This window comes from Ixodes scapularis, unplaced genomic scaffold (assembly GCF_016920785.2).
Source record: "Ixodes scapularis isolate PalLabHiFi unplaced genomic scaffold, ASM1692078v2 PGA_scaffold4__175_contigs__length_147842914, whole genome shotgun sequence".
NCBI lineage: Eukaryota > Metazoa > Arthropoda > Arachnida > Ixodida > Ixodidae > Ixodes > Ixodes scapularis.
Window position 1 is genome coordinate 96073195 of NW_024609879.1, and position 27804 is coordinate 96100998.

General features: G+C 46.4%; 1 protein-coding gene across 1 annotated transcript in view; it reads right to left on the reverse strand.

The window, feature by feature from the left end:
• LOC8039645 (17-beta-hydroxysteroid dehydrogenase 13) overlaps positions 1 to 21292 on the reverse strand; it is a 37665-nt gene extending 16373 nt beyond the window's left edge. Inside the window, exon 1 of the mRNA XM_040210282.2 lies at positions 20879 to 21292. Coding sequence (XP_040066216.1) covers positions 20879 to 21103 — 225 coding nt within the window. The 5' untranslated portion in view covers positions 21104 to 21292. The remainder of the gene's footprint in view (positions 1 to 20878) is intronic.
• Positions 21293 to 27804: the final 6512 nt, after the last annotated feature.

The window sequence follows — 27804 nt, forward strand, 5'->3', positions numbered from 1 at the left end:
ACCCTAAAAAAGAAAAAAATATACCGGAGTTCCCCTTCAGGCTGTCATAGCTGTGTGCGCGACTGCTGAGCGCGTGCTGACGCGAGCTTCCACAGTTCTTTTGCCCCATGCATTCCGCACCATCAAAATTGTAGGTCTTAGCAGCCTACCAACGTGAGCTCGTTCTGAGCATGCGTTCTAAACATCGCCCTCAAATATGGACCTCAGGAGTCCTAGTAAAAAGGAGTGCTGCTTCTCGCGGATCATTACTCACGTTCCACTGTATGAGGCGAACTGAGATATTTGTACGAGTATTTAAGACCAGTTATTTCTCAATCCACCGAGATATACACGCTTCAAATGCAAAAAGAAGCGTGTTTCTTTTTTATCCGACAACGTGATCTTAGAAGTACTTCGCACAGCGCATGAACATACTCCTCAACAGCACGGAGAAGTCAACTGCTTCGCCTCCCTGCCGGAAGTCTAATCAGGAGTCCTGTATGGCCTCATTGCTAAATGCTTCACCTTGTCACGCAGAGGCAGGGTCCTTCTGTTAACCACCAATACTTCCGCCGTGAAGTAAAAACGCTTCCTTTCATCCGAACATCAAGAACACGCTCTAAAAAAAAGATCGGTGCGTGCAGTAACAAGTAAAGCTATTTAGCTATACGTTTGGAGGGGATCGTACACACCGCATGTGTACCCTGTCTAGTTCTCACCCCAGCTGGCGCCTTTAACTTGCTGAACGAGAAAACGCTAGATAGACCATATAAAAGATGCGCGCAAGGTATGTAAGTATAACCACAGTTATTACCTAATGAACGCGTTAAAAAAAATTCTTGACAACTAAACATACTGGAAGTGGCTACTGCTTCGTAGAAATGACACAGGAGTAATGTGAAAATAACGCGTTAGATGTAAGCCGAGGTAGCGCGTTCCTTTTGAATCGCAGTAACGAGTAGCGTACCTGGTTACTTTTTCAGTGAGTATCGAGTATTTAGTTGCGTTATTTCAGTAACGTGTATATGTAGCGGCTCCCAGCGAAGCGCGAAAGAAGAGAAAGAAGTGCCCGCGCGATCACGGCCTCTCTCGGCGCTCGAGACAGCACAGACATCGAGGAACAACGGCACCCGCAAGATCGGCTCGTCACGTCTCAGATTTAACCTAATGTAAATAGTGTAAATAAATTAGTTGAAGCTCAGTACGCTTCATATACATATCTGCACAGGGTGGATAGTCTTTTTTTTTCTTTCCTGAGCATATTTAAAGCTTAGTCATTCGCCGAATTCCCTCCGTAAATAGCAGCGATCGGTTCCCCCGGGTGATTTGGGAAAAAAGAGACGCACGAAAAAAAAAATTTGGGGGGGGGGGGGGGGGGGGGGGGGGGGAATTGTTATAGCAGCGTGGAAAGTTTTGAGACCTATGTGTCCTTGACCGAACACCCAGAAACGACTCGTACTTGGCATTCGGCTTCCCCCCCCCCCCCCTCGCCTTTTACCCCTCCCACCCTGTCGTGGCGAATTTTCCTCCTATTGACAAAGAGCGTGCAGCCTTCGGCAAAATCAGCACCGAAACCGCTACTATTGACACCGGTTCTTCACCCTCCGCACACAATTCCGAAATAAGCTTTTAATGAAACCCGTTTATCATTCTCAAAAAAAAAAAGGGGAAAAAAAAAAAGAAGGACCCACCTTACCTTTTTGGGAGTGGAGACTGTTGGGGATAGCCACAGCAAACTGGGCGTAGGATCGTTCGCTTTGAACTGGTGCCGTCGGTGAAAGTGACCCCCGTGGTGATGAACGTTTTTTAGCTCTCCTCCGAGACGAATCGTACGGGTGGTTTGGCCAATGCCAGGTAGAAGGCAAGGCCTGTACCTAACGTCATCGTGAGTGGATGCTCGACCCGCCCAAAACGGTAAATACGCCGAAGCTCGAAGACGCTAGCAAGACAGTGCTGCCTGGATCCACTAGTGATGACGTCATGGGGGGGCCTAGTCTTTTAGGTGGTGTTGGTTTAGCCGCCACTCTGCGGTTGAGGGGTCGGTCAGGCTTCTTGGAATAGTTGCACGGTTCAGTTCATCACTGAGTTGCTGCCGGGGTTGCAGGAAACGCTGCTCGTCCGCCCGCATGTCAAAGCACAACGTGTTAGCAACTTATCTCTTTTTTTATAAGCTTTAGCTTGACGATTCATTTTGAAATAAAAACTGCCTCATGGCCCGGTATTTTTCACTTTTAAATATCTTATCACAGACCGAACCTAGGAGTTGGTAGGCCGATCTTTCGACAGGATTAATTCGATACGCGCGCCGAAAATGCCGTCATAATCTCACGAAAGGTTGTCAGGGTGTGACTACTAATAAATGGGGGAACAGAACTGCCAGACCGGACTCGGAAGTGATTGAAGCTTGTGCGCGAACGGTACTTAATTTATGGGTGCGCTTCGAGTGAACGACAGTATGACTTCATACAAGTCCTTGATTATGGCCGCGGCTTCTCAATGTGCCCTGCGACCGTGCATTTCAAACTATGACGTCGTCATAGGGTAATGAGGGTAGCTTGGCGATACCTATGGTCTCTCCACTTCCTCTTCTTTCTCCCTGTTTCTTCCTATGTGATGATTTTATTCTACATTTTTGTTTTATTTTATTTCCTAAGGTTCCTTTTGTGATGATGTTTACCTCCATTTAATTTGTTTTATTTTATAAGATTCATTTCACGGCGTAGCAAACATGCTCTAAAAGATTCTTGTGCTCATCGTTTTGCCATCTTTATGCATTGCGATGAGGGAAACCCTCCGAGCCAACATGTACTGTATATTTATCTTCATATTGTTTATAAGCTTTGTCCCAATCCCAGACCGGCTCGCTGCCTGCTCCCGCGAGCTGATTTGGGATTGGGCCAAAGCTTACCGAAAGCCCAGAGATATCTGTCTCATTTATGTAAAAACAATAAAAAGAAAACAGAATCGCCAGTTGTCGTATATGAGAGACGCCCTCGATGACTTTCAATTTTGAATCGGCTTGAAAGAGCAGGCCGCGTGCCGATTTGGGATTGGGCCAAAGCTTTTGGTCACGTGTTCACAGCAGAGAGAGAGAGAAAAAAAACTTTTAATAAACAATTCGTCTGGCTCTTCCGAGGCGAGAGGAGCCCTCATTCCAGGGCCCCTGTAGCTGTCGCTGCGGCACGGGCCCGCGAGACCAGATTACGCTGGTCGTCCGGATCCCAGCTGGACAGCGCAGCTTCCCACTGCTCGGCGTTTGGGTTGGGAACTGGGGGGGCAGCCTGAATCTTAGGGCATGCCCACGTGATGTGATATAATGAAGCCTTTTCGGTGCACAGGGGACATTTGTTTGTGGGGTATACTGTGGGGTACATGGCAGGTAAGAGGCTGAGGTGGGAGAAAGTATTTGTTTGCAACATGCGCCAACCTACAGCGTCCTTCCTCGTTAGAGATTTGTGCGGCGGAGGAAGGGTGCGGCGACTCAATCGGAGATGTTGAAGGATGTCGCGATCAACTTACGCGTCACCACACGTCTTCCTCTGCCGCCTCTTCGGCAGCGAAACTTTTTACGCTCCTGGCGCGCTTTTCCCGAGCACGGCCGGACTGGAAGCGCGCGCTCTCTTCCTCTTCTTGCGGCCTTTGCAATTGTGGCAATCGCCACCTCCCGCCGCAATTCGCGGGGGGCGCTGTCACCTCACCCCTGGTAGGGTGCCTAAATGTCTGTCTGTCTCAGGGTGAAGACATCCATTGTTGCCCTGAATGTGCCAGCGCGTGACGCTCTCGCGCACTTGGTGCGTGACTTGGGCGGTAAAATGGTGTCTATGCATTAGCCAAAGCTACGCGCTCGTGCTGACTGACACCGGATTGCGCGCACTTCAAAATGCATTGAAAGAACGATTGGGCGGAAAAATCGCCGAGATGTCACCACTCAAGCAAAAGCGCGCGTGTGTATAAAGGCACTCTAACCCCTGGTAGGGTGCCTACATGTCTGTCTGTCTCAGGGTGAAGACATCCATTGTTACCCTGAATGTGCCAGCACGTGACGCTCTCGCGCACTTGGTGCGTGACTTGGGCGGTAAAATGGCGTCTATGCATTAGCCAAAGCTACGCGCTCGTGCTGAGTGACACCGGATTGCGCGCACTTCAAAATGCATAAAAAAACGATCGGGCGGAAAAATGGCTGAGATGTCACCACTCAAGCAAAAGCGCGCGTGTATGAAGGCACTCTAACCCCTGGCACTGACCCCTGGTAAAGCCCCTCGATGTGTTTACGTGTCTTGCAAGTAGCGTCAAATGCGCGAGCGCACGAGGCCCATGTCTCGATTGGCCCCTGGAAGCAAATGGCGGTGCAGGACTGAAATGAGCGGCCTTTGGAAGCGAATGGCGGCGGAGCACGCGCTCGCGGCACGTGTCTCGCGCGTTTCCACAACAATGGTTGGCGGTACTTGTAAAAACGGCCTTTATCAAGGGGCTTTAACCCCTGGGCTACCCTTTGCCGTTTGCACAGAGCGCCTCTGACAGTGTATCTCAACGCTGTCGTTGAGATACGCCTTTGACACCTGATCCTTATGTTGAGACCCTCAACCACTATCTAATGCGCTTCTGATGAGCCCAAAACGGTGAATATTTGACGCACACCTCCGAGAGGTTCGGGAGTAAAAAGTAGTAAGTAGAGACAGCGAATGCATTTGCGGAAAAACTATACTCGTCTTTACCTCCAGGACTTCTGTTGCAACTCGAGAACAGGAGACGGACCCCTTCTACGTGGAGGAACTTTAAATGACAAATAATTCGTACACTCTCGTGAAATGTAAGCAGGCCCAATCTATCTATTGCCGTGGTCTGCATCATCATTTCATAGACCGCACATGAAATCGGTCAGCTGCTCTAAACAAAAGTGTAGTAGTCTGTACAATTTTCGCACAGTGCATATTACAGCCTAAAGTGCTTCCTTGAGGGCTTGTGCACATATCCGGCTGATTTTTCGTTTCTGTCCGTGACCGTCTCTGCATGGTTAATCATAAGTAGCCTGAGGAACTTTTCTTGCAAATTAAACCTGCCAAACTGCCCTCTGAGTAACTTATGATTGGCGTGTATTCAAGATAGGGTGCAATGAGCAGTTGCAGAACTTCGTGCACATTTGTACGCGGAAGGTGCTTGAAGGAGCTGTGCAACGATAATCAATTGGAATGTTTTTCACTTGACACGAGCTTACTGGCACACCTGGGACTCAAGGATACTCACACGCAACGCCACTGGCCAAGAAACTCCTTTGTTGCGGTGTAATTTCAAGGACAAAAGCGATCATTTTCATTCAATCTCTCCTTTGCAAAATTTGATGACGTAACGTGGGGATCGCAGTACACCCGAGTGACGATATTTGAATGCGGTTCATAGATTGGACCCGAGCATTGCGTGGGCACTTGATTTGGGCTCGTAATAATTACTAGCTCGAGAAGCATTCGGGTAGTGGCCCGTGTCCAATCGCTGCAACGACGACAGTGAGCTGAGCCAGAACAATGTCTGGAACTCGGCGCGTGTCCTGTGCTTTGCCAACCCCAGCGCGTGGCTATGATCAACATTGGCGGCATATAATCGGCTCCAGATCACGTGGCCGCTTGTTCTGGCTGCGAGTTGAAAGGGTGAACGCTGCTCGTTTTTCTTTAATTTTTTTTTTATGACTTCTATTGCGTGGGGTGAAAAACGAACGCGTGTTTCATAGGTCATTAACGTCAGGGACCCGTTTTAAGGGGTATTTGCGTCACGTACAAAAATCGTTGCATCGCCCCTCTTTAAAAAGAAAACAAAAAACAATACTGTTGTCTAGAAGTGCGAGGAACCTAGGATTTGGATAATGAAGTCCGCTTTTATCCTGGCCTTGCAGTAAGACGAACAGAGGATCGCCTCTGTTACTCGTAGTAAACAGCGTAACGCAGGCGGTGCACCCAAACTCACTAATGAGTTTCACCAGATAGCCACTGACGTACACCAGACCAGAATATGTCAGGGATGGAGATGACGCGCAAGGCTCTTTCAGCTTTTTCAGGTCAGTGGTAGCCAAGTCGGGCACAGTCGCTGCCAACTGCTCAGAATCAGTGTCTGACATCTGTATTTGCTTAGAAGGGGCCTTTTCTTTAACAATGTGATTAAGGGCTGCTGTGACAGCCCTTGCACGACTTAAATCGGAGCGAAGTTCAATAAACCGTTGCCAAAACAACAACCTACGAAGCTCGAACACCAGCGCAAAGCAGCTCGAAGGAACTCTCCGAGTGAACTACATACGGAGAAAAAATGTCATGTAATCCCGGGCGATTGCAAAGGCCGTAAGAAGAGAAAGAGAGCGCGCTCTTCCAGTCCGGCCGTGTCCCGAGTTGTACTTTGTTTCAGCTTTAGTTTAGACGCACCCGATGCAAAAAGCGCGAGTTCCGGGTTTTCAGCGTCCCTGCCAGGCACGCGCGCTCGTGCAGTGCAGGCACTGTTCAGGGTCAGATGCATGCCCGTGTTTGTAGCATCGGCTGCATCTGGACCACCGAGGTCTGGACTTAAGCTCAAACGAAGTATTGTTCCGATTTTCCGCTACCGTGATTTCCAAAAATCGCCACGCAAGAATTTGATGTAGACTGATTTTTTTTTAAATGTCTTTCAACTGTTTTAGCTTCAGTATAAAACGGGCTGCCAATCTCTAGTTGAAACATGCTATCTAAAACAAGAGGCTAAAAAGTTAATTAGTGACTTTTTGTTAATGAAGTATCTTAATAAGCACACTACACCTTCGTCCTTACATTCGCCGCCGTGGACAACGTAATCCCGAAAGAATAGCGTCTTTAATTCAAATTCTCTGTTAAAAAATAATAAAAAAATAATAATAATAATAATAACACTGTTATTCTTACGTGAAACTATGGTGCCTGGAGCGCGTCTTCGACTGGTGTGTTTAGCGTCCTATCCCGCCCATACATCAAAAGTGGTCCCGACGTGGCAACAAATGACGCGAGTGTCATGCTGTTGCCTGTCGCGATCCTGGCGGTTGGCCGTGAAAATGCTGGCAAAAAGCACGAGCGAACGCGAGTGTCGCTGTCGTCACGGCGTCCCGTTAGGTGTCCCAACTTCCAGCTGCACTAGCTTCCGTGAACTGTCACAGTGGAAAGCGACCTGCAGCAGAACAGACATCTGCTACATACGCCATAACTGTTGGGACGCCACCAGGGTCGCGACCGGCGACAACATTACACTTCTATGACGTCATCAGGCGGAAATCGAGGGACCACTTTTTTGGCCGCGGTAAACACACCAGTCAAAGACGCGATCCAGGCACCATAGTGAAACGTACAGGGTATCACAAAAGAAAATTTACAGGGTCTTTTTTTACCTCAAAAATAAACTAGGCATCGCCGAACGTTCATTTTCCACCCAAAGGTAGCACTAGAAGTCACAACCAGATGCGAAGTTTCAGCCCGATCCGATACCTTATTCAAAAGTTATAAGTGAGTTTTCGAATACATCGGGCTCTATGGCGCCAGAAACCGAAAACGGGCAAAAATGGGCTCCATTTTCCCATTGAAATTTTCAGAAAATCACTTATAAGTTATAACTGAAACTTTGGCATCTGGTTGTGACCTCCAGCGCTACCTTTGCGCGGAGAATGAGCATTCGGCGATGCCTACTTTATTTTTCCGGTGAAAAAAACCCTGTAAATTTTTTTTCTGGCATCTTCTATAAACATATTTGTACGCTACATATTTGTTTGTTCACGAATGCCAGCCTCGAGTCCGTTTAGCGTCAAGCAACGACGATTCTTCTGAAGCAAATTATCATTCACGCCTCAAGGCCATAACAAGGAAAAGTCGAATACGAGCGAGTATCCTATAGAAAGAGGGAATGTATAACAGATGCGGTTCTTCCTCGTGGCTCTATGCGCCGAGAAGCTGAGGGAGAGGAGGAAACGAGAGCTCGCGGAGGCGTCAGAACGACGAGCTCTGGTTGGAACGATTAGTGGGTCGACCTAAAGCTATAGACCGTTTTACTGAAAGAGGGCGAGAGAGAAAAGGGGAAAGGGCTACCGGCGCTTTCCCCCTTTCTGATTGTGTAGAAAGAGTGAAAGTCCCGGTGTTGGGTGTCTGCTGTGCCCCAACTTCGTTCGCGCTTTCTTTTCTGTTTTGAACTCGCAAACTTAATTAGAGCCACGGGCTTCGATGGCAACAGTTTCCCGGTCATCGGGACACCATTGCTCGGTCATAGGGTGCACGAATAGCGACAGAAAGCGTCGAATACTGTCCGAGGACCCATGTAGCTTGCAAGGAATCCGGCAAGGCGAGAGCGGCTGCAATGTCTTTAAGCTCCATCGCTTTTCACATGACCCCGATCTTGGCGGCAGTGGATTGCGTTCGTAAACCGAAAAGACATTTCCTCAACACCATCTTCTCGACTGTGCTCGGAACAGCTTGTGAATGGAGCGCGCACCGAACGCTGTACCACCGATGAACATGGGGTACGCTCGCAAGGTGCGTGCCAGTTTTCTCGTGATAATTGCTGTTTCAGCTTGTAAAATTTTGCAACTGAATTTATCTTAATATTGATAATTTGCAGTGGTGACTGACTCGATTTCATCATTTACAACACTTAGTTGAAGGCTTATTTCCGCCACCTGGTGAGGCTAGAAATTGTTGGAAAGGTAGTTCTATCGATCCCCTGTGCGATACCAGAGAGCCGGCAAAAGCGCTCCTTGGAGTGCCGCTGGTGGGTTGTTTGGGTTGTTTCCGCTGATTGGGCGCTTTGAAGCGCTGGAGAGTCGCTCCAGGGTACGACTCGTGTGTTGCGATCTGCGTCTTCGAGCCCAGTGTGTACGTTTCTTTGTTCGAGTCATGGCATTCGCCAGTGCGGCAACGGGGGGAACAGCGGGAGCGAACGTGTCAGTGATAGAAATTGGAGGTTAGTACTCAAAATATTGCATCAAATAGTAAAATAATTTGTGGCTGCTTTGACGCTTTCTGCGGTTCGATATAAGCACATCTAGAACGTCTTCGTCGTTCATCCACAATGAAATATGAGAACACGGACACGCAAGATAAAAGCAGCGCAGCAAAACGATATGTAGCAGCTGCGGGTGTTTAAAAAGTTAATTGAGGTTCCAGTTTTGTGTATCGCTTGTTCATTACTAAAAGCGGCTGCGTTGAAATGGGCCTATTGCAAGCAAAAATTTATGAATGGTTCATCATTTCCAGTCACGCGGAAAGCGGTGGAGCTTCAAAACATTGCAGCCGCACGTGCCTTGCCGGATTCCATGCAAACTACGAGGTCCTTGGGCGTTATTCGACGCTTTCTGTCGTTATTCGTGCACCCTATGACGGAACAATGGTGTCCCGATGACCGGGGGACTGTTGCCATCGAAGACCGTGGCTCTAATTAAGTTTGCGAGTACAAAACAGAAAAGAAAGCGCGAACGAAGTTGGGGCACAGCAGACACCCAACGCCGGCCAAGCCTCTCATCCGGGACTTTTACTCTTTCTACACAATCAGAAAGGGGGAAAGCGCCGGTAGCCCTTTCCCCTTTTCTCTCTCGCTCTCAAAATGGCGCTACCCACGATAAAACGGTCTATAGCTGCCTTTGTCTCCACTGCACTCGTCGAAGGCGTTAAAACGAGGAACGCAGGCGTCTGGCGTTTGGCTCTTGCATTCGACGAGTGCCGTGGAGACAAAGGCAGCTAGCTAGCTTTAGGTATGGTGCCTGGAGCGCTTCTCCTCCCACTGGTGCGTTTAGCGTCTAACCTCGCCCATACATCAAAAGTGGCTCCGGAGTGGCAACAAATGACGTCACAGAAACCGGAGTGTCACGCTGTCGGATGCCGCGATCCTGGCGGTGTGTCAAAGAAATGTTGGCGAAGAGGACGAGCGAACGCGAGTGTCGCTGCCTTCGCGGCGTCCAAATTTCTAGCTGCCGAAACTTCGGTGGACTGTCGCACTGGAGAGCGACCTGCAGCAGAACAGGCGTCCGCCACATACACCACAGCTGCTGGAACACCGCCAGGATCGCGACAGGCGACAGCATGATCCTCCTATGACGTCACCAAGCGGAAATCGAGGGTTTTTTGAACGCGGTAAACACGCCAGGACTTCAGGACTACCCACTAATCATTTCAACCAGAGCTCGGCCTTCTGACACGATATGGCATGTCTATTCACTGCTCACTTGTTGCGAACCCGAACTGTCCATGTGGAAAGTTTTGCGATGTGTCGACTGGAGAAGTAAGATCTGAGGTTTTATGATGCGCCGGAATCTTTCCTGATCAGAAACGGTGAATAACTGTTGGAGTAATACATCGTTGCTCCGCCTCTTTTCTCAGGTAGGCGGTACACAATACGTCCAAGGTCACGCTCATGACGTCACGAGAAACCGGTGTTTCCCATTTGCATGGAACGAAAACGCGGCTGACTGACTTATCATAATCACGACCGCGACGTCCGTCATTTTTACACGCGTACCTCTTATATGCAAAGCAACGAGGAAGAAGTGAGCAGAATGAGTAAACCCCCCTCCCCCCCCCCCCCCCCAAAAAAAAAAAAAAAAAAAAGGAAAACGCCAGAGGAGCAGAGACGACGACGGACGAGCGTGCTGCTGTCAAGGTTGCCAGACGAACAAGGCCAAGACCAACGAACTCTGGGGCAGCGAAAGTGCAGCGTCCCCGTGACACAGTTTTGGCCGAGCTCTATTCGCGCACGACCTCGTGGCCGATCGCCGCATGCCGAGGAACTACGCGAGAGCCACTGAACGTTGAGCGAGAGGTCTTCGCGACCTGCGTCGTCTCTCGTTTCGCTTTTTTTTTTTCTTTCTGGTGGTCGTGCCCTGCGGGGCAGCTCTTTCTCGGAGACAACGCGGAAGGAAGAAGCGGCGCTGCGACCACAGACCAACGCTACACACAGGGAGATTTCCACTCGGGGCCGACACTCGGCGAGGAAGTAGGCGAGAAAGTCAGCGAGACCGCCCTTGGCGCTGACCAGTCGCGGCGGTAGGCGGTTTTGTCGAATTTATCGCCGAGTGTCTAACTTTGAGCCCCAGGCAGACGACAAGTCGATTGCTCGCGTTTGGATCGAGACGCCCATATTTAGCAGACGGCCATAACAAAAGCAATAAATAAAAAATGGAAAGAAAGAGATGAATCTAGGTTAGTTGTTCTAGATAGATTGTGTGGGAGAAGAGATAAGGAGGATAAAGGAAGAGAGAGAGAGGAAAGAAACACAGCAGCTCAATGTAACACAAGAACTACATAATAAAGCTCTGTCCACCAAAAACAAAAAAAAAATGCTATGAGCAGTGTTAAGAAGTTGATATTTTAGAGAACGACGTTCAGACCGTACCGTCATTCGTTGCCTGGTTACACTAACGTGACCAACACCAACCCTTCGTCGACAAATCAAGATACCTCTTTTTTGGTAACTTGAAAAATCAACCGCAGTACCGCCTGTCGTCTCAAACACATTATTTTCTGCAGAGTTAATGTCGCTCGAAGGACAATGATTTTGCTTGACGAAGAGCTTTGACATGTTTTATTTTGCTTATCCCACCGCGTGGTCGGTTTTATTTATTTAATAATACTGCTACAAATTTCGGGGCTGTAACTCGCGTTCAAAAACACACGCATTAATACCAAACGTTAAGACGACACTTTCACATGGACGCGATGCATATTCAGCAAAAAGAAAAGCTTTTTTGCTGATTTTTGAGCCAGTATAGGAGAAGTCGTGCCCGCTGTATCACATAGCAGTCTTCGTGTGTCGGGGAAAAGTTTCGGTGTCAACTATCTTGTGATACGCTGTCAAGGTTAGGGTAGTTTCCGGAGTGTTCGATCGCTGTCGAGGCTGCTTCGCAGGAGAGCGTGTGACAATGAGACACAAGAGAAAACCACGCGCGGCAGTGCGGGGCTGTTGCACTGTTGAAGCTACGCTAGCCTTCACAGCGTAGCACAAAACAGCTGACGTTATTAATCGAGTTTCGTCCATAGATCGGAGAGCTTTTTTCTCCGATTCGTTTGCGGGAAAGTTGAAGCACAGTCACATTTTTCAGGCTACAGGAGCCAACACGTTTCATCTCACGCAAGACGGAGCAAGTGGGAGAGCGACGAGACGAGGGAAAGTTTTTTTTATTCGATGGAGGAAAGTTTTCTTTCTCTAGCCTGGTTGGGTTCCTTTGGCGCACGAAGACCGAAGGAGATAGCCTTCAATGCCACCGCGAAAAGCTGAGAACGTAGCCAGGAAAACGTTGCCGATTAAATCCTTCAAGCACGTATTCGACATCTCAAGGCCTCACTGTGCAGCCCGAGCCAGGTTGTTTTCTGTCTTCGGGAAAAGGGCGCCTTGGTCGTTTTTCGTCTCTAAATAGACCAGAGAAAGCGCTCGCTGCGATGTCGCGCAACGATGGCGTGCGACCATTAGGGAATGTTTCCTTCAGAGTACAGGAAGGGTGCTAAGAAGATCAGCCATCTTTTGTACGCCTGCAGCAAAAGAGGCGATTGACATGTTGCAAGCAGACATACGCGCAAGCTGAGCTATACCGTTCAGTTAGTTCATTACACTCGAGCTAATATACATAATTCTAATATTTACAAATACTCAGCCCAGCTTGCAATGTCCTCAGCCCAGCACGAGCATGTTTCATTTCATTTCATTTATTATACTCTCAGGGCTTGAAGGCATTACAGAGAGGAGTGGAATTATATACATCAATATAAGGTGAACAATCAAAACAAAACGCAAAAAACAAACAAAACACAAGGTACAGAATCGCTATGGAACATTGTTAAGAACATCAGTTATGGCGGTTTTAAAATCAGCAGCGTCAGTAAGTGAGACTACGGATGCGGGAAGGCGGTTCCAGTCGACGGAGGTCAGAGGTAGGAAGGAGGCATAAAAGGTGGAAGTGATGCAGTAGGGGATTCCTACTTTTAGTGGATGATCGGTGCGCGGCGATATGTATGATGGTTCTGAAAATAATGAGGCTCGAAGTGCTGGGTTAGAGGGATAAATTTTGTGAAATAAGCAGAGGCGAGCTATTTTTTTACGAAAGGAGAGGTTGGGCAAATGTAGAGACGCTTTCATGGAGGTGACGCTGGCTGTACGGTGATAGTTAGAAAGTATAAAACGTGCGGAGCGATTTTGAATGGATTCAATGGATGATGCTAGGGATACGCCAGGGTTCCAGATAGAGCTTGCATACTCAAGTTTGGTGCGCACTAAAGTTTTATATAGGAGAAGTTTAAGTGAAACAGGGGGCAAGGGAAAAGTTTCTTTTGAGATAGCCTAATAAGCGATTCGCGTTGTTAGTGATATATTCGACATGGATGTTCCAGGAGAGATCGTTAGTTATATGAACACCGAGATATTTATAGGATGACACAGAAAGCAAGGTGGAGTTATTAATACAGTAGGAGGGACAAGTGTTATTTTGACGGGACACTCTCATAGATTTACATTTAAAGGTGTTAAGTTCCATAAGCCAATTATCGCACCAGCGGGTGACGTTGTTAATATCGGTCTGAAGAGCAGATATGTCAGAGTCGTTAATGATTTCCTTATAAATTACAAAGTCATCAGCGAATAGACTAATAGAAGAGGATACATGCGTGGGAAGATCGTTAATATATATAAGAAATAGAAGTGGACCAAATACGGAACCTTGTGGGACACCAGACTTGACAGGTGAGGTTGAAGAATTAGTTCCGTTAGCGTGAAAAAAATTGGTAACGGTCTGATAGAAACAATTCTATCCAAGCGATTATATTAAGATCTATGTTAAGTTTACGGAGTTTATGAAGAACCAGCGCGTAAGGAACCTTGTCGAAAGCTTTTGAGAAATCAAGAAATATGCTGTCAGTCCTGGAACCCCGGACAAGTGTTACGTGAAGGTCATGAGTAACGGTTCGGAGTTGAGTTTCACATGAATAAAACCTTCGAAATTCATGTTGCGCTGAGTTAAAAAACGAATTTGAGTCTAGAAAATTGAAAATGTTAGTGTAAATGAGGTGCTCGAGAATTTTACAAGGAATGCTCGTTAAAGAAATGGGACGAAAGTTTAAAGGGTTATGCTTATCGCCCCCTTTGTGGAGAGGGATCACCTTCCCCACCTTCCAATCTTTTGGCAATTCTCCTTGTTCGAGTGATTGCGAAAATAGTTTAGGTAAGATAACGCATGAGTACGTATTAGCGTTTTTCAAAAACTTAGCATTAATATTATCAATGCCTGCGGTCGTATTGGTTTTAAGGTTTTCAATAATGTTAGATACACCTTCACAGTTTACAATAACAGGAAACATGGGCAAAAAATCATAAGTTCGTCGCTTCGGAAGGCGAGCGAATCACGCGCCATATGCACGTAGACTGAAAATGGAACCGGCCAGGGAGCCCTTTCTTGGTAAGGTCTATAAACATACACACAATACAATTACGGCCCTACAGGGGGTATTCACTGGGCGCCATATTTGAGTGCGCTGTTTAGAGCACATGCTCAAAACAAACTCACATTAATAGGCTGCAAGACCGGCAATCTTGATGGTGTCGAATGCACGTTGCAAATGAACTGTCGAAGTTCGCTATCAGCTCGCGCTCAGCAGTCGCGCACACAGCCATGGTCGCCAGTGAATACTCTTAGTTCGGGTGGTGCTTAAAGCAGGATGACCCGTAAGCCGGGTTCACTCCTCTTATACGCCATACAAAAGACTGTCTGCATACAGATTCAAACGCATGCAAGTCAACGCGAGATATGTGCCTCGAATGCCGCATGGCAATCAGTTCAAGGAGGAAAATTGGCAGGCGGCACTCGAACCACGGATATTGCTGTGACTCGTGTTTGCAGATTGTCATTTGTATGTTGTATGAGCAGTGTGATCCCGGCTTTAGTCTTTCAGTGACTGGAGTGGGTGGTGCTCTTAGTTCAGGTGGCGCATCGGGCAGGGTTTTGTTAGGGTGCCTAGATGTCTGTCTGTCTCAGGGTGAAGACATCCATTGTTGTCCGGAATGTACCAGCGCGTGACGCTCTCGCGCACTCGGGGCGTGACTTGGGCGGTAAGATGGCGTCTATGCATCAGCCAAAGCTACGCGCTCGAGCTGAGTGACACCGGATTGCGCGCACTTCAAAATGCATAAAAAAAAAAAAGATTGGGCGGAAAAATGGCTGAGATGTCATCACTCAAGCAAAAACGCGCGTGTGTATGAAGGCACTCTAGGTTTTGTATGAAAACAGATTACGTCACACCACTGTCTCTTTGTGACGATGCCCGTGGTTCCCTTTAGCACCACTCGGATACAAAGCCTTTGCGCCGAATTTTCTGGGTCACCAACAGAGGGGCGAGCGCGCTTTCCTGTCCTTTCCAATCCTCGTTCCACACGCTTTCTATGCCTTTTTCTGCTCCTCTCTTTCTTGCACTTTCAACCCCTCTCCACTCCGCTCGCTTTCTCACACCACCTGCTTCTGCTCCTTCCGTTCCTGCGTGATAAGTCCGTAACTCTAATAATAATAAAAAAAAACGGTATTCGTAGTTTGGTCATCAGCGCAACACCTCTGTTCCCGGATCGCACTCCACTCTACCTACATTCCCCGGGTTCCTTTGTTCCGAGGTTTTCTGTGTTGCCCTTTGTTTGGTGTTCTCACCCTCGCGTTCCGATGCGCGCGAAAGACGCATTTCGGAACACTTACTCGCCGTATACATTTGGTGCTTACACGCGGATCCTGAGGTCGGTTGGCCCGGTTGGCCGCATAAAGCTCCCGCCCTAAAACAAAAGACGGGCATGTCCCTTTGTCGTTCTCGTGCACTTTGCGGAAAGTAAGGTTTGGCTTTATGACATCATCGCGACCCCTGTACAAGAAGCAGACGAACTTACGCTCCGCACTGTCACTGATTACGGTCCCACTGCTCATGCATCATACAGAAGACCGGCGTTCACTGTAGACACGCTGACAAAACTATCTGCAGACACGCCTTAAAGGCCGACGACCAGACTCGAGATTCTGCAAGGCAGAAGATCCTGCTCACCATGGAGGAGGGGGAAACAGGCAACGGTGGACAGGGTAGAAGTGGGGAGAGTAGCAAACGGGGGAAAAGTGGAAAGAGCGAACTGGTCGTCGGTCTTTAAGCATATGTTACAGAAGGCTTCATACGTACTGTGTATGCTTCGAGCCTCTCTGCAGACAGTCTTTGTACGATCAATGCGAGACAAGGAAGACCTCAGACAGTTTCTGCACACTGTCTTTTGTATGATGTTTTAGCAGTGGGACCCCAGTTTAATAAGAGACGCAGGAAGCGGCCTGTGGTACGTTCATGCTTCTTGATTCGTGACTCGGTATGCGGCCTTCTTGCGGCCTAGTGCCGGAATCTCATTAACTGCGAAGTTATACTGAGATGTTTAAAACTGCGAGTGACTACAGGCTCTTCGCCAAATGAACTAGCGGGACTACTAGATGCAGAATCTACACTCTCGGAAGTACCGCGAGGGGGTCCCCATTTATCGGTCCTCTACTTTACAACCTTCTCATTGAATGAAAATCAGTTTGGTAGAAAGGTCCACTTGCCACAAAACGTGTTGATTAAATTATAATCGCGAGTTGAAGTACGTCCCACTTTATGTAGGGGAGATGCCGAAGCTACGAGCGTATGTACATGTTGCCCTAAACGATGCTCATGAGGGATGGCACCGAGGGAGGGTAGGAGACGAGAGGGGGAAGGGGGGGAGGGGGTCAGAACACCGAGCTCTGGTTGGAATGATCAGGGGGTAGAGCTATAGCTGCCTTTGTCTCAACTGCACTCGTCGAATGGGTTAGAACGCGAAACTCTAACGTCCGGTGTTCGGCGCTCGCGTTTGAACGCGTTCGAACAGTGCAGTGGAGACGAAGGAAGCAAGCTTTGCGTCTACCGACTTATCATTCCAACAAGAGCTCGGTCTTCTGACCTCCCCTCTCGTCTCCCTCAGTTTCTGTCCGTGGTTCTTGTAGCTTCTGCTACGTTCGCAACTAACGTGATACTGAATATACTACTACTACTACTACTACTACTACTACTAATAACAATATTAATAATAATGCTGTTGTAGGTATGTTTATACAGCCGGAAGTTACCTATAATGGGCGTCTGTTGTCAGCTGTACATAAGAGATTTAGCCAGTGTAGCACAACTCCTAGCCTGGGGACTTTAACGTGCACCACGCAGTAGCGATACACGACCGCACGCCGGTACTGCCGGTACTATGCTCATCCAGATCGGGCTGGGGATAGAAATCAGGATCCCTGCGTTCTGCGGCGCGAGCTTTTGCTCCATGTGCTCCAAGCTGAAGTGCACTGGTTAGCGTATTTCAGCTAGTAGAACTAGGGTGCCTTCATGTGCGCTTTCCTTAGGATGGAGACGTCTGGCCATTTTGTTCCACACTTTTATTTTTATTTTTTTTTTTTTTTTTGTTCAGAACCGCGTGAAAGAGCGTGTCCCTGGACGCGTTTGTGGCACTGACTGTGCTATGGCGACATTTTGTTTTCGTCGATTTCTTCGTATTTTACCCGTGAGCGCGTGCTGTCGGCATCGGGTACTACAAAGGGTGGCATCACCCTAAACAGAAGGACATTGAGGCACCCTAAGTAGAACAAGATACACATTGTAAATAAGAGTTGTACGCAATGGTTTGAAACTTCAGAAGTATATAAGGAAGTCGATCCTGACCAACAGGAGGGGGAAACACTTTTCGAAGCTCTTTTCGCCATGAGTCGTTCCATGCTTATTCTGGCTGGCCCGTTATTAGATGTCAGTGTACTTTTAAGCGTGAGCCATTTTCTGAACTTCCTTGTTTCGAGTATTTTCAGCTCGTACGCAAAAGTAAGTTTTGGCAAACGTCTTCAATATGAATGTAAGAACGAACATAATACTCGCAGTTGCTGATTTGTCAACTAAATGGATCCGTAAGACTCATCATTTTTTTTTTATCTTTTCACATTTATAAAATAATATTACCTTCTGAAGAAGAAAAGAGAATTCGGAGCTTGAAGTTTTAGTCTTCCCAGTTAGGACAAAAAAACAACAAGAAAAGTGCCGTTTGACTAAAAAAATGAAAAGAAAAAGTGCTCGCATCGTAGCAAAGCAAATAACGCTTTGAGTGAACAATTTCGTTTTCAGTGCTGCTCGGTAATTCACAGAATAAAACTAAATAAGACGCAGTGGTCAGCCACAGTGTCAATAAGGGTTTACTAATAATGTCACAAATACGAAATAGAAGATGAATGTGAAAGTGAAAATAAACGTGTGATGAGGACAACTTGTGGCTACAAACTTCAAAGTAATGCCCGCATCTTGCGTCGGGGACGGAAGGGCCACAGAACCGAAGCAGCCCATTGCCGCTACTTTTAGAAACGCCGGGAAAGTTCAGCAATGTTCCTAACTAGAGCAGAGGATGACAGTCGAGAATGATCTGGAACCTTCCAGAAAAGTAGATAAAAAAAAAAAAAAGAATCGCTCCAGGGGTTTTGAACTCCTTTCCTCCACATGATATCCGCGTTCGCTGCCAACTCTATGCGGCAATATTTACATCTTTATTCTAACCCAGATAAGCTTTAAAAGCAAATAATGAGAAGAATAATAAGAATAATTTCAGGTGAAAGGACAAGAATGATATCATTAATTTCAAGAGCTTAATAACCGATCGCACTTTCAGACGAGATACAAAACAAAAGCTAATATTCCTGGCTTGTTTCTGTTGTCTCGTCTCGCTATCAAAATAATGACAGGAGGACCCGGGAGCAGACGAATGCCGCCGACCTTCGGAGCTTCCTCTACGAAATGGTTTTCCCTACGTGATAGCCTTGGCGCATAAAGGTCGCGCTTTGCTTCTCTTTTGTTGAAATAAACACGGAACGCGGGAGCGAAAAGAACGAGGAGGCCGTGAGATGAGTTGTGGTCATTAGGAGCTGGCCTAATTTCTCAATTCAGCTACCGCTCCTAAACTCGGCGCAACTAGTGCGAGACGTTATTGCAGTCTTCGTGTGTGTTGTTAGGGCAGCCATTTGTTCCATTGGTCATTCTAGAATCGCGTGAGTCTTTTCTACTGCCATTACCGGTAGGCTGATATCAGACTTGTGCGTAACGCGTTACAAAAAAAAACGCGTTACAAAAAACGTGTTACTTGTGTCTGGTTACTTTTTTTCGTTAGCAAATTAAAAACTTAGTTACTGCTCGAGAGATCAAACGAGTAACGTGGTTTCGTATTATCTTTTGACGAAGTAACGACGAAGAACGGTATGTATAGCTATACTTCTGGAGGACAACAACACAAGCGCCCAACTTATCCCGTGTTCGTTCCTGTGATTGTCAAGGCCAAACGACGCTGGATAAACAATAAAAAGATGTGTACGAGGTACTTGACTATAGCCACAGTTATCCCTGAATGTATGCGCTAAAAAGCGAGCAATTCTTAATAATTATAAATATTGGAAGGCAAGGTGGCTATTGTTTCAAAAAAAAAAAAAAAAAAAAAACGACAGATTTTGAGTAAAGAAGAACTAACGTATTCTTCTGAAGTAGAACGTTCTTTTTTTTAAATCTCAGTAACGAGTGACTTACTTCTAGGCATTCCTAAGCTTTGTTGTTCACAACAGTCGAGGACGAATCGCGAAATGAAGTCATATTTTTCGCACGTCCGTAATCTACCAAGGGTTATGACTGGGACTAAGTGCAACGCACACGAAGCGTCAGTCACTCGACAAATGCATTCTCCTTTGGCCGAGACTGGGCCACTCTTTAAGCTGGCAGAGCTCGCGCAAGTGCACAGCTTGACAGAACAATCGCTGACAAAGCACCGTACATGGGTGTTTAAATAAAACAATACCGTATTTTTCGGACTCTAGTCCGCGGACTACACACGTTTAAAAGTTGAAATTTTATGCGATGCGGTCTATCTCTAGGTGGGGACTATATTAAAGTGGTAGTGTGGGCGAGTTGGTCCTAAATTAACACCAAAAAAAACTTTAAAAAAATGAAGGCAGGAGGAGGGGGCAGTACACAGGTACAGCGCTGAATGGCAACTGAAATTATTATTGGAAAACTATACGAAGGATTTGTTTTCGGATTGGAAATTGAAAATTATTAGAAAACTATACGAGGATTTGTTTTTACGAGGTTGTTTCATAAGATCAGACGTGACAGACTTCGTGAGTGACAGAGCACTCTCACGATAATTTATGTTCGAATACAAACTTCTTTACGAGTTAATGAAGCAGGCCTTAGTAAATGGGTGCTGTATACGATATTATTTTTAATGTGCGGATGCGGATTAGGCACCAGGTGTCAACTATAGATCAGGTGTGGACATTTTTGGTGGAAAAAAAATTATCAACCGACAGTTACGTCTGTGGTAAGGCTTGTATGTAACGCGCTCCTTCTCTCTAGTTATTTTCTTTTCTCAGTAACGAAGTGGCAACTTGTTACTTTCATTGAGAAGGAGTAGTAACGTCTTTTCGTTACTTTTTGATGCAGTAACTAGTAACGACATCAAGTCACTTCTGGAGAGGAATGTGTGCAACAAAAGTTTCCCTGATTGGCTTTCACCCCTGCTCCCACCTGTAAATTTCAAAGGAAAAAAAGTGCAAAAAAAAAGTTGCCATTGAATGCGCTTAAAAGCTGGCATTATTAACGACACAACATATTAGAGGGCGGCTCCATAAAAACAACACATTTAGAGCAGTGAGAAAGTAACTCATGGCTGTCAAGTAAGGCGTTCCTTTTAAATCGCCGTAACGAATAACGTACTTAGATATTTTTTGAGCGAGTAGAGAATAACGGTATTTAGTTTCAGTAAGGTGTACATGTCTACCTACGGGCTCCTAATGTGGCCTATAGACAGCAAAATACGCGACAAAGAATGGCCCAAGAGCGTCTCGTACCTTGTGGATGTCGACAAGCAGAAGCTTGGCGCCCAGCCTGGCGAAGCGCAGCGCCAGTTCCCTGCCCACTCCGTGTCCCGAACCGGTGATCAAAACGACCTTCCCGGCCAAAGATTTCGTTGGCACGGGCCAACGAACCGCCTCCAGAACCGCGATCCACAAGCACTGAACCATCAGTACAACGAACTCGACGAGGACCAGCAGCACTTCAGTGACGTTCGTCATGGTGCAACACCTCTGCGGACCGAGCGGCACGGACCCCCGAATAGACTTGATCTCTTCCTTCACGACCACCACGTTGGAGAATCGTGGCCGAGACGTCGAACGTTCAGCGGCACTTGGAATCTGACGCCACTCGCAGCGCGCCTCGCACACAGCCCGAGAGAAGAAGCCATGCCGGAGAAGAACGCTCCCCGAAAACCAAAACTACAAACGAGGAAGTGACGTCCTTTGACGGAGAGCGAATGAGAGGGCTGCCGGACGTGACGTCTACGAAACTTTGAACCAGTTGGGGGGCGGTCCGTGTGGTTCGTCTAGTATGGAATCTGGCTTCGGAAGCTTCGGATAGATGTCGAACGGGCTCTTGGGGAGCTGCGAGAGGCACGCAAGTTGGGCCGGTGTTGGCCGTCGGGCATTTCTCTTTCTCCTGGAGGGCTAGCTACTGCAGCATTCAGTGTGTTGTTTTCATGGCTTCAATGTACCGTTTCTCGAATGAATGGGACCCCTCGTGAGTGACGCCATTCGGTGTTAAACGCATTGAGACGCGAGACGTGGAGGACGTCATGGTGCGTTCTTTTATCGTTGTGAAGAGCTGAGCGGACGGGAGGAAATAAAAAAAAATAATTGTCTACGATCTAAAAAAACATATATATATATAGTTTTTTTTTTGTTTTTTTTTTATTTACGGTATAGCTGGTCTGTCGATTTCGAATACGACAGCCTTTTTTTTTTTGGTTCTCACGTGAAGCAGGCATGATGAGCCAATCGAATTCTAGGGACGTTCACACAACATCACTTGCTCATTTTATTTGTATTGGTTATAATGTACATTCCCAACAGTATTCCTTTGCTTGTATTAATCGTTTAAGTTAGCCTCAACCGGTTGCCCCAGTTGCAAATATAGTTAGTTACACGTGCATGGGAGATCCCATTTATTGACGCACGCGCAATTGTATAACGCGGGACGGCAGTAATATAAATGGAATAAAAAATTATATTCTACTTTTTTATAAAGTTACAAGCGATGCAAACAGTCTGTGATGCCGCTGGGTTCAATGAATAGAAAACTGAGACGTCAGCCACCGAGACTTACGCAACCGTGAAGGACGCCCCGTATCGTTATGGGAAAGAGATTTGATCCGATATCTTCAAGACTGAGTATACGCTCTTCAGAAGTTACACCTTTTATACACCTTAATTGGTGTACATGCACCAGAGTGTCGAACCGGAACCGAACCGAACCGAAAACCGGAACCGAGCCGTTATTTTTAGCCGAACTGGAACTAAACCGAACCGAAATCTTCGCCACCATCTTGAAATTGAACCGGAACTGAACCGGAAAAAATTATTACGCTAACCGGTTCAAAACGGTTCACGGTAATTTTTTTCTTTTTTGTTAGTTTCACAAAAGGAATATGCGACAAACAAAAATTGGCAGCTGCATTTCTATGGATTGTTGGTTTTCGTGGAGCTTTTGTGTTGGCACCTTAATTAATCCTGGGTCACGTGGTCGCGTGACTTCGAGGTGTCGAGACATGCTGTCACGTAATGTTACTTCACGTGGCCCGTGACTCACTGTGTCAAGTCGATGTAAATTGAGAACGTCACTAGATTTATTAGCGCTGTTGACACGTGACTTCACATAACATCACGACTTTGCACAAACGATACCAGATTAGCTCACTTACGGAACTGCCCATTGACGCTGCTTGCACATTTAGTTCCCCCTCCCCCCTTCCCTCCCCTCCCCTCCCCCTCCCCCCCCCCCCCCCCCCCCCCCCCAACCACCAGTTTGAGGATGTCTGCTACAGGAACTGCAGTGCATTCTATGGAATGCATGTTTTGATGTATAGCGTGTAGATGGCGTTTCACCATATTTTATGAAATCCACAGTTTTGAAACGATAATCTAGTTGGCGCTTCAAACGACGGCAGGCGGACTGAAGTCAGTGAGAGGGGGGGGGGGGGGGGGGTACAACCCTGCGCGGGTGTTCCCGACCTGACCTAGTCTATCATGGCGTCAACTATTTTGTGCTACGTTGTCAAAGCAAGCTTAGCTTAGACACTGCTCCAACTCTGTAAAAGCTAGTTGCGCGAGAGCATGCAAATGAGGCGCAAAAGACAAAGCAGCTGCCCTCGCAGCAGTGCGGGACTGCTGCACAGTGGAAGCTGCGCTAACTTTGACAATGACGCGCAAAAGTTGGCACAGAGTATAATAAAGTTCTTTTGCAGCGCGAGTCACATGACACCGTGACGTACTGGATTGTCATGAGCCCGAGTCGGGTGCTCGGGTTCTTGACAATCAGCGCCGCCAAATATTTGGGTAATGGCTCGTGTTGAAAGACGAGCATAGCCGAACTCTAACAATGTCTGAAGCTCAGCCCATGCTCTATGCTTTGCCAACCCCAGCACATGACCATGATGAACACTGACGGGTACATAATTATAGCGTCAGATCAGATGGCAGCTTGTTCTAAATGTGGAGGGGAAAGCTGTTTCTTTCCTTTATTTTTTTTTTCTGCGTCATTGCGCGGGGAAGAGAACTAATGGGTGTTTTTGCAAGTGATAAGAGTCGGGAATTAGTTCTTAGCGGTATTTATTGGAAGTACAAAAACGAGTTGTCGCCTAGAATAGAGGCATTTAAATAACTAAATGCGACTTATTAACCCGACGTTACCGGAGAAGAGACCTAATGGGTGTTTTTGCAAGCTATCAACGTCAGAAATTAGTTCTTAGCGGTATCTACTGAAAGTACAAAAAGGGTTGCAGATATATTTTACATGTAATCATAATTGAGGCACTCAAACATATTATTTTCGTTGTTGCTGAACTGCCTCAGGAAGTTGTCCTCGAGCATAGAGGCATTTAAATGACTAAATGCGACTTATTAATCCGACGTTACATAGAACAGCGTGTGTGCACGGAAGGGATGCCTGAAAAGAACGATCCTAGTGGCAGGCACGTGGCCAGGATTTGGATTCGGGCCGGGGGGGGGGGGCCCGCCCAATGACAGAATGCTCTATGAGGGGGAGGGGGAAAGGAGGCCCCAGCAAAATGAAAGATTTCGGGGGAGGGGGGGCATGGGGCTCCCCCCCCCCCCCCCCTCCACCTGGCTACGTGCCTGCCTAGTGGAACAGCCCAACGTTATCAACCGCTCTATATCTCACAGGAGTGTCGCTCCAAAGTTTTTTTAGCAAGCTTCGACCCTCATCCGTATTTTGTTTAAACTTCACAGTTCTTTGGGTGCAAAATAAATGCAATCGAGGATTACTTTTAATGTTAACGAGTGACATAAATATAATTGTCGAATAAACAGCCAATAAACTGTAAAAGGGTTGATAACTGGGCTAGTTGGTAGTTATACATTTTAACGGTATTAGCGCACACGTATGAGGAAGAGAGAAGAGACAGAAAAAAAAATACAAAAGAATAAACAGCCCCAAACGGAGGAGGCAGCTCCCTCAGGAATAAAAAGTGTTCTCTAAAAGAGCAACGAAGAAAAAAGAAAATAAGGGGGGAGGGGGGTTCACAAACATAATTTATTGTAAAGGTTCATCTTCCCCGCATCTCTGGCACACATCAGAAAACGTGGCCATAAAAACCACTTTGTTTACAGAAACACTCTCGCCAGAAAGCGCGTTTTGGTGGCGCCAGACCCTCGCTTCGTTCCTCACGACGCTGCACCGAGCACAAATAATTTGTGTCTCAAATACATGGCTTGCACCGAGCGCGAACCTTCTGCAGCGTGCATTTTGCACCACCGGATTTGATTTTCTGAGCAAGAACAAGTAGCAATGATCACCACACAGTGCAATGATGTCACGTGCAAACCATGTTAAACAGTTCATTATCCTGGTGAACTGATGCAGTATATATAGCAGTCTCGCGATGATATATGGCAGCCTAATAAAATGTTAGAGCGCACGACTGATCAAGCACAGATTCGTGAAGTGAGGGTGCCAAAATAAAGTACACTTAAAACCGAATATGACATTAGCCTCCAGAAGCAGTATTTTCCCGAAGTTTCGAGTTCATGCAAGCTGATGCCCAAATTTGACTTGTGTAAGGAATATAAGAACCTTCGTCTGGTCCTTCGCGCTAGTTATGCTTAAAGGGGTACTCCGCCGATTTTTGAGCTACCTCAACTAACTATATTTTCTGACTCCCAGGCCTTTACCCTTTCTGGAATGCTATTTAATATCGTGAAATTCATAATAGTTATTGCGAAATCGGCAAATGAAAATGATGCAAAAACAGACATTCAAATATACCCGCCCTTTTCAGGGCCGTGACGTCAGTGGAAGTTCAGCTTGCCAGTCGGGCGAGCAGTCTAAAAAATAGAATATGCCAATTATTTGTTCCGTGCTGGAGCGCGGGGACTGGAGCGAGCTTCCAAGGCATCCATTTGACACCATGAAACTGCTTCAAATCAGTTGGGAACAAATTCTACAGTCCAAAGAGTGAACCCCTGCACTTCCAATGACGTCACTTTTTCATTGTTGCCAGTAGAGACTTTCAGTTTGAAAAACATGGTGAGGACCAAAATTGTAAATTCAATAACTTCGTGAAAAAAAATTATTTTGACCTAATATTTGGGATACTATTTTGGCGATGTTGTTTGGCGAGTTTAGCAAAATTTCAAGCAAATCGGGGACCACGAAGAAATCGGCGGAGTACCCCTTTAACTATACATATTATTACATCTATGCGTATTTCTTTTTGCGGCATCGTGTATCGGATTCTTTTGAAGAATATCATTTGTTATCTTTTTCTTTCTGCAGATTTCGTGTATTTGCCCTCATATATGTCATGTAAGCACAAAGTTATTCTTGGCATACCCCGTGACGCGGAGTTTTAAACTGCCAAACAGCAAACACACAAAGCACGTTTCCGCAGAACGGCTCAACCGCTGGCGTATTTTCGAGTACCGACCTCCCGTGTCGGTTTCAAGCGGTTATGTGAACTTCATGCAGACAAATTTATTGATGATAACAACAAATATATTTGATGCTTTGGAAACCTTTTCCGGCGTTTTTTATCCTCAGTTGGCACGAGCACGAGACAAATTTTTTCACCTTGAAGTTGATTTAAGTAACCATGTGTTCCTGATTCATGTATAACTTCTAAAAAAATAGTATAGATGTCTGTTATTGCCTCTTTTATGTTATTAATAGCAATTTTATATGTCTGTGGGCTGGACAAAAACGAAGTACACAGGGGCGCGTTGCACAACTATGACGATCACGCATACCGCCAAAAAGTGACCAATTAAGAAGCTGCAATGTCGAGTAGAGCATGGAATACTAATTTATTATATTTAGCAAAAATATTCGCTTAGGGAGGGTGAGGCTTATTTGCAAATTGAATTGACCGGAATCTTGTCAATAACAATCCTCAACAGTCAGGCTGTGCCAGTGCATCCTGTAAGAAAATGTAGGTACGCGCTACTTTTGGCCAAATTCCATCCGAGTGCGAGCGTGCAATTGACCGGAATCCTGCCAAGAACAATCCTCAACAGCCAGGCTGTGCCAGTTCATCCTGTATAAGAAAATGTTCACTTAGGTACGCGCTACTTTTGGCCAAATTCCATCCGAGTGCGAGCGTGCAATTGACCGGAATCCTGCCAAGAACAATCCTCAACAGCCAGGCTGTGCCAGTTCATCCTGTATAAGAAAATGTTCACTTAGGTACGCGCTACTTTTGGCCAAATTCCATCCGAGTGCGAGGGTGCGTGTATACGAGTATTAGTGTGAACAATTTCGAGAACTCCTTTCTGCATGATTTCTCGCCCTGCATTACGGAGCTGAGTGTAAACAATGTTGGTTAGGAACACAAGCGTCGTGTTTGCCGCTCAGTGTTTTTATAAAAGGTAGACCGAAACGTCTTGTCCTAAGCTTGCGTGACATTTTAAAAATTGTATTGGATTTAGCTCAGTTGTGTCGTCAAAATATACATATTGTGAAACGCATTTCGTGAACTATATTTCACGATATACATATATCGCGATGAGGTACCACAATTTTATGCAATGTAATTATTTCCTTAATTCAAGAGTGCAACTACGTTTCAACTTTTAATACTGCGACGCAAAGTTGTAGCAATCACGGGTATTTAGGCGACCTATTATACAACGTGAAAACCTTTCGACTCAGATAAAATATGTGTGACTGAGGTAAACAAACGGATGTTGAGTCGTATAAATAGGACGTTATGTAAGTTAATTTATTTTTTAATTGACTGTTGCGTCGAAATAAACAACGCAATTTTCTATTTTTGGTATACTGAAGAAGAAAAAAACTATTGTACGAACGGTAAAAAAAAAACTTTATGGTTACTTGTTTTAAGGTGGAAATAGTGCATATTGCCAAGACAACGCGGAAAATATATTCTCATTTTAGCGGTTCAAACCGGTTCGAAATGGTACGAACCGGTTTGAACCGTTATTTTTGCTCCCCGGAACTGAACCGGAACTGAACCAGAAGCTGTGAGCCCGAACCGAACCGATAAAAATTTCGGTTCGACACTGTGCATGGCACACAGGGGATACCTTTCCTGGCGTTGCGTAGCCCCAAAGGTGTACTTTACAAGTAAATCCCCAAAGATGCTCCAAGTGCAATCAGCTTCAAAATCCGGGGACGAAGGAAGGAACAAACACGACAGGACGGAGCTGAAAGGTGTGCATCGGTGGAAAGTTGGGCGAGTTGGTGG